Raw genomic sequence first — 14,293 nt, forward strand, 5'->3', positions numbered from 1 at the left:
TTAGTTCTTTAACAGTTTTGTTTTTTTGTTTTTTTTTTACCATTGAGAAGTAGCTAGAAGGAGGTGTTTGCTAATCGCTGCTGGCTAGTCTGAAGGAGCTGCTCTGTGCTACCTCGAAGGCGTTGCCAGGTCCAACCAGCTGAATGGAGATTCAAGGATATCTCAAAAAATGCTTGAAAAAAAAAAAAAATCAAGGCAACACTCCAGTTGTCTTTATTGATGAGGACATTTCATTATAACATGATGAAAAGCTCCAAAAAGTAAATTTCACATAATACTACGGCTTTAAAAAAACAAACAAAAAAACCCCCCCACATCTGTTAAAATAGTCTGGGTTCGGCTCATTATCTTTATTAAAATGTAACCCTTAAAAGTACAGTTTTGCAAGAAATACTTCAATACAAAAATTATACAAATCTATGCAGTTATTAACTATGTACATTGTGCATTGAACACTTGAGGTATAGAATAAACTTCAAAGAAGGATCTTTGAATGATCAAACATGCAGACATGTATCTCAGAACACAGCGTTGTTAAATGACAAACAACATGTTAATTCAACCCTGCAAACCGATGGCCTGCAGATCAAACATCACTTCTGCTTTTCTGATGCCCAACTCTCCATTTCAGCCTGTGCTGCTTTATTGGAATAGCAACAATATTTGACCTTTCTTGACGAATTGGAAAAAAAACAAACAAAAACAAAACACTGGGTCCATCCCCCCTTGAAACATGACTTTGGTTATTACTATTCCTTGTTCTTTTTATTTTTGCAGGTGATTGTTGCTGGTCTGGATGCCCTTTGGACAATTTCTATATTTCTCCATTTTCTCCCTTTCTGTAGTTTCACCCACGTTCTTTTTAGATTCATCGTTGTTTTTCTTCGTTCCCTATTTTGCAATGATTCCAACTACAGGAGTGACCCAGTGCTGTTACATGTCAATCATGTGGGCGGTCTATCAATCAAATCTCAGAGGGTGGGCGGGGGACTCCGGCTGTTGGGATTACTCGCTGACGGCAGAGTGTCGGAAAGAGCCGGAGCTTCTTAAAGAGACAGAGGTCAATTTCAAGGTGTTAAAATGCAAAGTCCAATTTATTTTAAGTTATGCTTCACATGTACTGCATTTTTATAGGCAAGTAAAGGTGACGTAGTTACTTGATTGTGGAATAAAACGGTACTATCTTCCTGGAAAATATATAATATCACCTTTTTAACACGAGTTTTTATGAGTTCAAAAATGTTCTCTGTCATTTATAACGTGTGAACAGACAAAGACACCTTTCATCCATGAAAACACATTTTCTATTAGAAAGGATGAATTGATTCTTCCACATTGGAGAACAGTGAGGGTCGAAATTATGTTTGTAAATCATCTTCCAGTAAAGAGGAAGCTACTCAAGAAATATTCATGGGTAGCTTCTGGCAATTAAAATCACGTCATAGAAAATAAATTCCCCCCCACATACAGAAGAAGTATAAAACTAGATATAAGAAACAAGAGTGCTAATATCCAAAGTCTGACATTCCCGAAGCAAAACTACCGCTCATAAACACAACTTCCGGTAGTGTGTGTGTGTGTGTGTGGAGGAAGGGGGGGGAACATTTTTTTTTTACCTCTTTCTACAAAGTTCCGTTTCGAGCATTTTCTATGTTCGGAGAATAAACGCAGGAGCACCGCCAGAGGTTTCTAGAAGCAGCAGCGTGCAGCAGACATCCACCGGCTGACTGACAGACAGCGAGACCTCCTGCGTTCCGCTCCGCTTTCAAAACTCCTATTGTGATTATTATTATTTATCTGCACACATGGCGAAGTGGGGAGAAGGAGACCCTCGCTGGATCGTTGAGGAGAGAGCCGACGCGACGAATGTCAACAATTGGCACTGGTGAGACGACAGGAAAGGGCACTTACTGCCAGCTAGCTTGAAGCTGATGCTAACCGCACGCTTCGCGGTGGGGCTTTTTCCTCCCAAACCGCTTTGTGTGTCACATTCTTGCGGTCAGGAGAGATTATCAATCCCGTAATTAACTACAGCAAAACGTCTTTGTTAGCAGTAAAGCTTTTGCTAACGTTGTTCAAGTTAGCGTCACATGTAGCTACCCGTTAGCGGTTCACCAAAGCTAAAGCTGTGTCTGTTGCCGTTACATTCAGTATTGCTGTGTAGCTGCGGAGCCAGTTTGACCATGTTGGTTGTGCTCATAATGTAACTCCAGGCTGCAACGTGACCGCAAATTCTACACAGCTTGTGGAAAACAAGCTGTTGTTACTTATTACTTTTATTACTTCGAAGAAAAATCAGATGAATCCCACTGCTTACCCTCACTTTTGATCTCCGAATAGATAATTAGCTTTCATCTGTTAGTGAAGTCCCTTCCAGTGATTTATCGCTATGGAGAACCACATTGTTGTTTTTTATGAACCAGTTCATTTTCGTTGCGTTTGAAATCCATACATCAGTGAGTGCTCTTAGACTTTCCTAGTAAGTGGCTCATAAATTTTGTGTTAGCAAAAATGTCTGAAGTTCAGACTATTTTATCTAAACAAAACAAAACAAAAAAAATCATAAAATGACTTTTTTACATGATGCCAAGATCGTGCTTGTAGTTTTAAATGTAAAAGTTACATTTTTAATTTCCTTTGCCCCAATCGACACTAAATTGTGACAAACTGCGACTCCAAAATCTCCTAAAATTGTTGAATATATCCCCCTAAAATGTTCAACAGGTGCTCTTAGCACGATCTCCCCTTTTACGGCTAAAATAAATGCCAGCTAACAGACTCGTAATAGTCACTTTACAATCGTAATAGTCACTTTATTCATCATAGTTGTTACTGTGGAATGTGATACTTTTACCATCAAAGCCAGTCAAACCGATGCGACTTCCAAAATGTGCAAAAATGTTCAGAGGTCAAGAGAAAAGATTTTTACCCTCTAATCATGACTACAGGACGGCAGTCTGCTCAACATGGTCGTCTCTTTTTTTTGTCTTTTTTTTTTTTTTTAAATCTTCAGGACTGAAAGAGATGCAACAAACTGGTCTTCAGATAAGCTGAAGTCTCTGCTGCTTGGGCTGAGCGTGGAGGATGACGAGGGAGCGTGTGAAGTGACGGAAGTCAGCAAGTTGGACGGAGAGGCCTCGATTAACAACCGCAAAGGGAAACTTATTTTCTTCTATGAATGGAACCTAAAAGCGACCTGGACTGGTGAGTGGAAAAGCCGGGTTTGGACCGAGCGCGACACGCAGCAGCTGCTCCGTTTGTCGACCTAAAGTGACATGAATCATCCTTTGTCCTTTGCTATTCTGTCGAAAATAAAACATCTCAGTGTTCTTTAGGAATAAGAAGAGATTATTTTTTTTTTGTTGCACGTATTTTAAAAAAAAAAAATTAAAAGCTTTGCCTCTTGATGCATCACAAAATAGATTTTATTTTCTACCCTAGTTTTCCACATGTTTAATCATTCTCATTCAGCTCTTTTTCTTCTGTGAAACCGTATCTTAACAGTTTCACATGGGGAAACTTTTACAAAGCGAACAACTCGTCGATGAACTCTGTGATTTACAAACCTAATTCTGACCGACTGTTGGTAACACGGAGAAACACACGAGCCGGTCAAACACGGAGATTGAAGAACCTTTTAGAGACTTGCACCGGCTGACCAGTAGGTGGCAGTGTCTGTGGCGACGACAGGACTTTGGAGTCATTTTGTGTGGCCCTGACCACAGCTGAAGAATGGTTAACAATTAACTTCCCCCCTCAGCAAATAGTTCAGATGCAGAATTAGACTTTTTTTTTGTAGGGGGTGGAGGAGTTTACGATAAAACATCGACATCTTACAATTATTTTAGTAATCGATTATTCTGATGATTATTTGATTAATCTGAATTTTAAAAAGGATCATTCTATAGCTTTTTCTTTTAACCACTAAAGCCTACTTTTGATCAAAAATACATTAAAATATGAGAGCAGCAAAATAATTCAATTCTTTTCTTTTTTTAAAATAAGAAAATACACATTTTAATGCCTACAATGTAATAACATAGCAGTTAATCTGAACCGGGTGAAGCTAAAGTTCTGGGCAGAAAAGATGTTCAGACAAAGGGATTTGTTTTTAATCTTAAATGCAAAATGCATATTTTGTACAGTTTTGGTGTAATCACTACTCTTTTTTTCAACAAATGACTTTTTTTTAAGTTTGTATACTCCAGTTAATGATTTATCACATCCTAAAGTAGTTTTCGATTATTTCAGTAATCAATTAATTATGATTAATTCAGGTAATCGTGATTGATCATGATTGATCAAGCAATTGTGATTATCATGATTAACATAGTTAATTGTGATGAATCATGATAAGTTGTTTCACCCCTTATCTTCTTACAGGGAAAATGTTATCCACAACATTTTTATTAGTTTTGTTTTGTTTCTTATTTTATTTGAAGCAGTCCCACAAACATCCAGTGACTTTTCACTCAAAAACTGACTTGAATTTGATGGGGGGGGGTTTTTGTGTGTTTTTACAGGAAAGTCAAAAACCGGAGTAAAATACAAAGGTTCAATCGAAGTTCCAAACTTGTCTGATGAGAATGACATGGAGGATCTCGATGTAAGTCGAACGGATGATTTAATGATCCCGACTGCGTGGTGGTGGTGGTGGTGGAGCGGCGCACTGAATCATGTCCCTGTGACCCGGTTCCTCAGATTTCCATTTCGTTGAACAAGGATGAGCCCGACACGCCCCTGGTCCACCTGATGAAAACTAAAGGAGCGGAGAAAATCCGGGAGGCTCTGGGGAGTTACGTGGGCTTTTTGAAAACAGGTCTGTAAAGATCAGGGAAAAACCATTCCCGACCCGAGTAGAAATTAAAACCAGCGATTTAATAATCACCAATGTTTTGGCTCTTTCAATAATAATAGTGAAAAAAAAAAAGTGTCTTATCTTCTTATTATTCATCTATTGTTTTTAAAATTGCAGAATTCACGCAAGGGATGATCCTGCCCACCGCTAACGGCGTGGCCAAGCCTCAGTCAGCTTCTCAGTCCAAAGCCAAGCAGGACAAAACTCAGGTCTGTGTTTAAAGACGGCAGAATGCTTCTGGATTAAAACCCGGCGCACGCGTCGAGACGCGACGTAGAGCTAGGCTGATTAGAATGCCGTTTTGTTGGTTGTTTTTTTTTGTCAGGTTTCCTCAGGAAGCAGCACGGCAGCTCCCGTCAACACTGGTGTCAAAATCCCCACCTGTAAATTCACCATAAGAGACACGTTTCTCACCTCGCCAGCTGAACTCTACAGAGTCTTTCTCAACCAGGAGGTGAGTCCGTCCTGCTGCTGCTGAACCAAATCAGGTTCCGCGTCCGTTTGCTCACCTGCTTATTCTGTCTTATCTGACTAAGTTTTAGGCACTTTTTTTTTTCTCCTCTTTGTAAAGTAGGAATATTTTAAAGCGTTGCCGAGTATCTGTAACAATATGTATTTAAGTGTGAGATAGTTGGCAAATAAATTTGTAATTCAGCACATTTTAAAAATCAAACAAACAAACAAAAAAGTTTTAAGTCAATTCAGCACCATTCTTCTGTATTGGATTGGTATCGACCGATACTAAACCTCAGATATCTGTATCGGAATTGAAAAAAGGGAATCGGCACATCCCTAAACAAAATGTCTGTTAAATTTTTGAGAGAAAAAGACCTTCCTGTATTTTTGGACAGCAGAAATGCTTAGTTTCTGGAAACACTGACGTATTAGCCCAACCTCTAACCTGCCTTAAGAGGAATATTGAACAAAACAAAACAATGAGCTCATGTTACAGTCAAACAAATGTGCATTACAAGTTGAAGTTGTGGAGTAGATATATGGAATAGCTTCCAGGGAGGAAATTAAAGCTTGTAGGGAAAAGAACATCAATTTAAAAGAAATGTAAAATTCAGTATATGGAAAGAAAGAAAAAGCCTCTTGCAACATTTCTACCTACATGTGTCACAAATAACGGCATAACATAATAAAAACAAATAAATAAAAAAGTTGTATATAGCCTAAATTACTGTATTTTCCACGAGCTGTATTTCTAAGAGAGGGAAGGGACACGAGTTTTACTTCATTCTGATCCTTTGTTTTTCTTTTGTCAAATTTTTGTCTTTATTTTTGCTCAAATAAAATAAAGAAATGAAGTGACTTATAACTACAAACATGTCACACTCAACAACAATGGTGGATTACACGTAGTGCCTTCAGCAGTTGCAAGAAGTTCTCCAAAAGACTCCACACTCGGTTATTGTTCACCATCTGTGTTTTTTTTTTCTTCTCCCCTGAGTCTACTGGTAATCTTGTGTGAAGGATTTATGCACATGTTCCATTCTTCTTGTTTAGCGCCACTTACAGGTGTGGGGGAGTTAAAAAGAAAAAATTGCCATTTTTTCACGCCATTTTGGGTGTTTCTGTGTGAAAGAAAACATTTCTGAAAACGGTCCTGTGTGAACGCGAGAGTTTTTGAAAACGCCAATCCGTTTTAGGGAAGAAGAAGAAAGAAAAAAAAAAAAACATTCCTGTGTGCGTTAGTGGACAAACGTCCACCTTGGTGGACAATAAATTTTTTTCTTACTCCATCTAGCTGGAGGCCAGGATGTCACAGTGTGGTATCTTTGGGTGTGCAGATGGTCCAGGCGTTCACACGCAGTCCCGCGACAGTGGACGGAGAGAGGGGTGGAAAGTTTCGCCTGCTAGAAGGAAACGTCTTTGGGGAATTCACGGAGCTGGTGAGGCTGACGTTTCCATCAACGATAATGAAAACGTCACTGAAAACTCATGTTTTATTTGAGGTATAATGTACAACACGTGTAGAAAATGGTTGACGACTAACAACAAATCCTCTTGCCATCAGGTACCTGATGAGAAAATAGTAATGAAGTGGAGGTTTAACAACTGGCCCTGTGGTAGGTTCTTTATATTCTATATTATTTTTTATGTTACGGAGAAGAACAGCTCATACACAAGGATGATTGACAGAGCTAAGGTCCTCCCCTTGACTCTGATTGGTTATTTTAGAGTTAAATTATTTTTTTATTTTTAACAGATTCTGTCACATTCCACTGTCAAGACAGCAACAGTTTTACATATTGTTTCCACAAATATTTAAAAAAAAAACCATTGTATATAAAAATGTACTCCCTATGCAGAAGGTCTATTCAATCTTTTTTTTTTTTTTTTTCCTTTTGTGGGGGTTTGAAAAATGCAAATTTTCCCACATTGTGAAGATTTTAATCACATTCCAGGTTTTTCTGTCAAATAATTGGTTTTTTTTGTTGTTGTTTTTGTTTTTTATATTTGAATTTTGGAAACTGATTGCCTCTCTGCACCACAGAGCATTACGCCACCATCACCCTGATGTTCCTGGACCGGAGCAGCGAGACGGAGCTGAAGGTGGAGTGCAGAGGCGTCCCCGACAGCGAAGAGGAACAGACGAAAGGCGGCTGGAAGAGATACTACTTTGAAGCTATCAAACAGACTTTTGGCTATGGAGCGCGACTTTTCTGAAGAAGCTGTACTGTAATAACTTGTTTTTTTTGTTTTTGGGTTTTGTTGGGGGTTTTTTTATGGTTGTTTTTTTTTTTTTTTTTGTATTTGTCCCCTCACCCCCCCCAGCCCTCTCCCTGTTTTTTGGCACAGAACAGCTTTACACTCGTAGGACGAGTTAATGAAACAAACGACTCCGTCGCCGTGCGTGTAAAGCTTTTAATCGCCGGAAATATTTAATTCTCGAGTTTTTTTTCCCGCGCCGGTGTTCGGCTCGGTTCTCGAAAAAGAGCGTAGGCGGACCGCGCCCTTCCGGGGCCGAATAGAAAACGTGTCGGACAAAAGAGGAATCCGGTGAACCACTTCCAATTGGCGTTGGCTTCGGTTCGCGAAGAAGCCAGGACACTTCAAAAAAAAGTTATTTTGTATGTATTTTATCTTGAGTCATTGTAGTAAAGTTGATTTGAACTAAGATGCATGTCTCATTTAAAAAATGTTGTGGGGGGCGCGGGGTGTGAGCTCAGACGGTGTGTATTACAGCCTCATCTGGTGAGATTGTGTTCATGTACATTACAGGACCAGCATCAGTGAGACTTGAAGCTGGAACATTAAAACTAATGTTTGTCAGCGTCAGCTTTTTGTTTTTTTGTTGTTTTTTTTTTTCCAAAAAAAAAAAAAGCCGGTGACAGCTGCATATGTTGGACCGTATATCGCTTCAAAAATGTAAATATGCAGTAAAAAAAATGCTCTAAGAACAGAATTCCTCTATTTATTCTTCACTTCAACCAATACCGTGTTTAAAGAAATAGTTTCTTGGAATAAACAAACTGCTGTAAGCTCTTGCTTAGTTTTATTTACCTCCTGCCTTGAGTTATTTACACATTTCATTAAAAAAAAACAACATATATATATATAGATATATTTACAAGTGCTTTAAAAATAGAAACCACGATGGCTGCTATTAAAAAAGAAGCACTTGTAATCAACAAAGACGGCAAAACAAAGTGAAAAATCAATCATTTGAGGGCTACAGGGGTTAAACAGTTCGTGACGCTAACCTCAAATCTGCAGACAAGCTAAAGATGAAAGAAAAACCTAACAGAAAACTTACATTTAACAGTGCAGGCTGTTAAGTATTCAAATCTATGGACAAAAACAAAAAAAAAGAAAAACCCCTGTAGCAGAAATCCGTCCTGCATGGACGTTCTGTTCTTTACCAAAGCTTTGCATGTTGGTACAGATTCAAACTGCTGTGTAAATCCCTTTTCTTCCCTCTTGCTGTCCAAAAACAGCCATATTTATGTAGGCTATTGTGTCCCAGTAGTGAACAGAGTGTTTTTGTCTAGGGTTTTTTTTTTTTTTGCAAAGCCTAATGACATGTGAACAGGAATGATGTGCTGCTGGGAAGTCCACGTTACAAGCAAATGTAGAGCTCCGACTCCTGGGGGGGAGAAAAAAAGAAAAAAAAGATGGAGTAGTTACTAATTCCCCCAACGTGCAATACCCTAGCATAACTACAGAGGGTGCATTTACTCTCGGATATGAATTCAGAGTGCCTATAAGAAGGTTAAATACTTAAAATGGGCATGAATATCATTAATTTTGGCCTTTTAATGAAGCATAGTTGATGTAAGTATGTCTTAGCTCTCAGAGGTCGCGGAGAAAGCTGGCGCTTTTTGTAGCCGCCGAGAAAAGTCGCAGAGATATTTCGGGCAAGCGGAGACCGGGCCGCTTGTCAGAAATGGTCAAATGTATTTCAGTTTATTGTTTCCTGGCGAGGACGCAGCCACTCTGTCCCAACTGGACCGGGCAGACGCACATCCAAACCGGTTTAGGAATAAATAACATAGGCTAACAGTAAGCCTCTGGAATGACCTCAACCCTGTCAGTTATTGGTGAGCTACGCTTAAAAAGCCATGCTGGAGAAAAACGTATTAACTGTCCTCTTCTGTTTGCGATGAGAGCGGCGGTGGAAAAAAAAAAAGCAGAATTTGTCCAGACGCTTGTTGATGGATACAAAAAAGCATGTGATACAACATGCAAAGGGACATTTTTGTCCATTTAGCAGTAGTTGGTGTCAGAGGTGGGTAGAGCAGCTCTACTTCAGCATATTTTCACTCAAGTAAAAGTCCAGGAATTTACTCGAGAGTAAAAAAAGTATTCCATAAAAAAAGGCTACTTCAGTAACTAATCTGATTTAATATCTTACAATGATGTCACCAGCCAGACAATACAAGACAGCTTTGTGCAAGTTTGGGAAATTGAACGACTAAAATTAAAACATTTACACAAATACAATTAGAAAACAACAGATTTTGAGCAGCAGAAACGCTTTCCCAAATCAATCTGTTTCTAATAGAAATTTTATGAAACCAATACTTATATTATGTAATACATATGCTAGAATAGGGTAAAGTACTTCCAGACTATATTTGGCGTTTACCTCAAATTCACTTGACCTTCAAACGTCTCAGCTGATAAAACATAACGTTAAAACAACAAGGTCATAACTAGCTCTTCCTACCCACCTATAAATATATCTGAGGATTTATAATTTGCTCTCCCAGGTGGAGCACAGAAAAAAAAAAAAAAAAAATCCACTATGAAGTTAAAATTCTGCCCCTCAGTTTTGCTTTTGGAATTCACCGAAGTCGTGTGCTGCACTACGATTCCACCCGGGAGGAAGAACTGTTCAAACGAGGCATTAAAAGTCCAAAATTAAACATGACAGTCACACCCGTGATGAGCGCATCTAAACTTTTCACTGGTCCTGTGTGTCCCCCAAACACCAATTCCACCTCCTGAGCTGTTGGTTGAGTGCGTGAGCGTTGTGTGTTCAGTAACCGGATACGTACACTTGAGCCTGAGTCGGTTTCGTGTGGGCCGTGGCTCCATTGGGGAACAGCCTCTCCTGCTCCAGATGGGTTTTTAGCGGCGATGTTGCTCTTTTTGTTCCTTAAAAGACAATAAACTGCATAATGTTACATTCACGGTGAAAACAGATATCCGTTACTTTGTTTACAAATCCACATTGACCACGAAACACTATTAAAGGGGCAGTATTATGTATTTTCCAGGCACATGGTGCTATTTTATATCATAATCAAGTAACTATATTGCCTTCAGTTGTTGTCATAATGCTATATGTGTCGAATATGACTTAAAAGAAATTTGTCTTTGTAATTTAATGCCTTGAGATTGAGCCACTGTCTCTTTAAAAACACCTGCTCTTTCTGAAGCGCCGCATTCAGAAAGTCACCACAACATGGCTCCGCCTTTAATAACATTTTTATTATGAAGAAGTACCTTTTATGAGCTCAGCAGATGCGCAGTCCCACAAGGGACTGGGTTGCTAATTGCTGCTGGCTAGTCTGAAGGAGCCGTGCAGGGGAGGGGTTCTCTGTGAAGCTGAAGCTTGGAAGCTGCAGCTCTGAGGAGGAGCGGCGCCTCGAAGGCGGTGCTAGGTCGACCCAGGCATTTTACACAGCTGAATGGTTGCCGTGGAGATGAAAGGATTTCTCAAACATGTATGAAAGAATCAAGGAAACACTCCAGGTATGTTTTTGATGAAGGGATAACATTATAACATGATGTAAAGCTCAAAAATGTCAATTTTACACAATACTGCCCCTTTAAAAGATTTACAATTGGAGAAGAAATGACATGGTGATAACGTTCCCACACATCCTTCATCGATGATGTTTTTGTTTAGGTCAGGACACAGTAACATGTGGTCACTTGTTCACTTGTGCATTAAAAGTCTGTATCTTCCTCAACACCAAGTGAGATCCAGCAAACCAGCTGGTGTTGGTCAACAAAGGGTCAAAGGGTGTATATAATTAAACGGCCATTTCAGACATGAGAAGTGTAACTGACCTACCCGTGTAAGGGAGGCCAAATACTCATGCCTCGGTTGTCCTTCTGGGTTGCTGTAGACGTGGCTCCCTCTGCCAGGTCTTTGAGAAAATGAAACAATTTTTCTGACTCTATGCACTGCTTCCTAAATTTAAAAGAAAAGAAAAGAAACATAAATGTTTGGGGGGGGGGGGGGGGGGGGGGGGTTTGCCCACTTTTGTCCAACTGCACACAAATTCAGATCTAAACCAAACTTCCCCAAACTCTTGAAAGAGCTGAGCTTCACAGTCCTCTAAAACCTACGTTTATCCCCATCCACCTGTTCCCACCATCCATTTTCCTTCCACCCAACTTTCCTCTGATTTCTTTCAGAGACAACGTTCTGTGAACAATCATCTTCTTCAGTCACAGTTTTGTGTGGCTCACCCTCCTGTTGGAGGGCGTTGAGTAAACAGTTTCCCCGTGACTGTGTAGGTCACAAAATGCCCAAAACGCAATATTTATGTATTAAAGGTCATTTTTACTGTGATTGTCTGTAGTATTTTAATCGTCGAGTTTTCACTCGCTGTAAGCCATGTTGCATCAAGATGAACAGAAATAGACTCCTAACATGTAGAGATACTCACATGTGAGCCACAGACACGATGTTGTTGAACTTCGCCTGAGTAATCAAACAGGTTTTGGTCAGCAGAGACTTCAGGAACATCTCCAAAGCCCGGGCTGTTGGTTCCAGCTGAGGAATCCGCAGCTCTACAGGAGAGATCTTTTTTTTTTCTTTTTTTTTTTTAACCCAACTCAAGATGTCTGAGATGTTGCTCATTCATTTGTGTTCAGGCTAATTTGAAATAAAATTTGAACAAATCAAGTTTTAACGTCATTCTGAATAGATGCCACAGAAAGTGAAGGAAGAATTAGGTTTATAAAAAAAAAAAAACATGAGAGTAAAGAATATGCAAATAGATGTGCAAAAAAGAAAGCCTGGCCAATGTCTTTGCTGTGATGTCAGCAAAATACAGCAGAGTAAGTTTGTTTAAGGGTAGGTTTAATTTTGATTGATTAACCACATACTAAATAAATTCAAAAAAAAAATACTTAAAATGAACATGAAATTTATTTTTATAGGTGAGGAACTATGTCTAAAGTGAGTATGGTTGATTTTAAATATGGGTTTTTATCACACAGTGCATCAGTTTGTTGTGTTGAGTCTGTCATTTATTTGAATTTTTTTTTTACCAGTTAAACCAATAACTTGTAAGCTGTAGGGAGAAAGTATCACGTCTAACCCAGGTGAGGAAGCTTTTTACGTATTTGGACTACAACTCCCATCGCTTAGACGAGCTGAAAGCCGATGCTCAGTTAAGGGACACCTGAAAGACCAGTAAAACTGACAACTGAGTCAGTTTTCTTTTCTGCTTCATTTTTGCCACAACTTGAAGGATACCGATGATCACCGGAACTGCCGTCGCTATCCTCCCAACTTCTGTGTCCTTCTGCATGATTTTTTTGATGCGACCCTATAAGCAGTAACAAAGATTTAAGAAAAAAAAAAAAAAAAAGAACAATCTTCATACAAACCGTTAGTTTGCTGGAGCTCTGCTAAAAACAATTTTATGGTCAAATTGTTCAAATTAATGTGAATGTGAAGTTACATAGCAACTGCCACTGGTTTACTGACCGACACTGGACTCTAACTTTATCACGGATCTATTTTCTAGTTGATTTCGTCTGTGTAAAATACACAACAAATGCACATAAATAGCGGTCGAAACTAAGTCTAAGCCCAAACAGTTGTTTTTTTGTTTTGTTTTTTGCCTTATCATGGTCTGATTCTATATAGTAGCAAGATTTCCGACATATCCGGTAGTCCTTAAACACAACCCGTGCCCCTCTACTCCATGCTGCGCGAGCTAGCTGTTAGCTGGTTTTGTTTGACTTTAAACGGCTGATATTTAACACAGAGAGAGCAGTACTCACCGGAGGGAACCGCACGTTGTATTTTTTCTTCTGTCCGGGCATTTTCGTCGCTGTAATTCCCGCTGTTTAGTCACATTTTTCATGTTTTTACAGCAGAGTGCTGCAGCATCCATTTGTTTACTTTTAGTAGCTAGAAAAGTGATGAGAGGAAGAAGAAGAAGAAAAAAAAGTGATGTCAACATTTGACCCCCAGAGGCTCCATGGCAACACCACGACATCTACCCGGTGACAATGAAAAACACATGAGGTGGAAACAAAACAAAATAATAATAATAATTATTATAGTTATTATAATCATAATAGTTATTATTATTCAGATTATTACTGTTGTGGTTGTTGCAGCAGTATGAAGTAAACAATATGTTTAGATTGCTTGTTCATTTTCTTGTTGAAGTCATAATGTATTTAATTGTGAATTATTTAAAACACAATTGAGCTTGAAGATGGAAGTTTTATTTGTGTGTTTTTTTTTTAAACTAATAATATAAAAGCCAGATTTCTTTATTTTTATTAGTACCAGAGTAAAGAGGACAGAAAACAAATGCACCACACTTTTGATATTTTTATTTATAAACAATATTGAAAGCCATGTATTATTTCCCTTGTAATTATTAACACTTACAGTAGAAAGCAGAAGTACACAACCTTTTTCTCACTGTCAGAAGTTGAACCAAACCAAACTTTTCTTGTTTTGGGTTATTTAGAATCACCTAAATTGTTTCTGTTTGCTAAATGCCACAATAGTAAGAGAAAGGATATGCCAGAGATTTGTTTATTATTGCTTTCAGAATCAGAGGTTTAAATAAAGAATGATTACTATCTCATTAAACAAGGGAAAGCCCAGGTGATGATGTCATGGCTTTGGAAACTTCTGATAGGTTGACCGGCACATGTGAGTTAACTGGAGGTTCACCTGTGGATGTATTTTAAGGCCACACCTCCAACACACGGCTT

The 14,293-nt window shown here is 38.9% G+C and overlaps 2 protein-coding genes across 4 annotated transcripts; one reads left to right on the plus strand and one right to left on the minus strand.

Moving 5' to 3' along the window:
• The first annotated feature begins 1,648 nt into the window (after positions 1-1,648).
• LOC116709437 (activator of 90 kDa heat shock protein ATPase homolog 1-like) lies at positions 1,649-8,144 on the plus strand. 2 transcript variants are annotated; one of them, XM_032547955.1, is made up of 9 exons: positions 1,649-1,885; positions 3,014-3,204; positions 4,524-4,606; positions 4,702-4,819; positions 4,976-5,067; positions 5,184-5,312; positions 6,609-6,753; positions 6,879-6,930; positions 7,359-7,499. In XM_032547955.1, exons 1-8 carry the CDS (start codon positions 1,806-1,808, stop codon positions 6,884-6,886), a joined length of 846 nt encoding a protein of 281 aa, XP_032403846.1. In that variant the 5' UTR covers positions 1,649-1,805; the 3' UTR covers positions 6,887-6,930; positions 7,359-7,499. The 2 variants fall into 2 exon arrangements, with proteins under 2 accessions (XP_032403846.1, XP_032403844.1); XM_032547953.1 differs by having other exon boundaries at positions 1,653-1,885; positions 6,652-6,753; positions 7,359-8,144.
• A 199-nt stretch (positions 8,145-8,343) lies between these two features.
• Positions 8,344-13,729, minus strand: LOC116709438 (dr1-associated corepressor). 2 transcript variants are annotated; one of them, XR_004336872.1, is made up of 6 exons: positions 13,340-13,729; positions 12,807-12,879; positions 11,992-12,085; positions 11,391-11,510; positions 10,366-10,481; positions 8,344-8,951 (listed from the first exon to the last, which is right to left on the minus strand). XR_004336872.1 is itself a non-coding variant. In XM_032547956.1 (6 exons), the coding sequence occupies exons 1-6, from the start codon at positions 13,379-13,381 to the stop codon at positions 8,925-8,927; spliced, it is 456 nt and encodes a 151-aa protein (XP_032403847.1). In that variant the 5' UTR covers positions 13,382-13,652; the 3' UTR covers positions 8,344-8,924. The 2 variants fall into 2 exon arrangements, 1 of the variants encoding a protein (XP_032403847.1); XM_032547956.1 differs by having other exon boundaries at positions 10,366-10,465; positions 13,340-13,652.
• Positions 13,730-14,293: the final 564 nt, after the last annotated feature.

Source organism: Xiphophorus hellerii, chromosome 19 (assembly GCF_003331165.1).
Source record: "Xiphophorus hellerii strain 12219 chromosome 19, Xiphophorus_hellerii-4.1, whole genome shotgun sequence".
Taxonomy (NCBI): Eukaryota; Metazoa; Chordata; class Actinopteri; order Cyprinodontiformes; family Poeciliidae; genus Xiphophorus; species Xiphophorus hellerii.

Coding starts and splice junctions, on each gene's coding strand:
- LOC116709437 (XM_032547953.1), top strand. CDS start 1,806: ATGGCGAAGTGGGGAGAAGGAGACCCTCGCTGGATCGTTGAGGAGAGA. Junction 1,886..3,013: donor AATGTCAACAATTGGCACTG/GTGAGACGACAG, acceptor TTAAATCTTCAG/GACTGAAAGAGATGCAACAA. Junction 4,607..4,701: donor ATGACATGGAGGATCTCGAT/GTAAGTCGAACG, acceptor CCGGTTCCTCAG/ATTTCCATTTCGTTGAACAA.
- LOC116709438 (XM_032547956.1), bottom strand. CDS start 13,381: ATGCCCGGACAGAAGAAAAAATACAACGTGCGGTTCCCTCCG. Junction 11,511..11,991: donor ATCGTGTCTGTGGCTCACAT/GTGAGTATCTCT, acceptor TTTTAAATTTAG/GAAGCAGTGCATAGAGTCAG. Junction 8,952..10,365: donor AAACCGACTCAGGCTCAAGT/GTACGTATCCGG, acceptor TCTCCCCCCCAG/GAGTCGGAGCTCTACATTTG.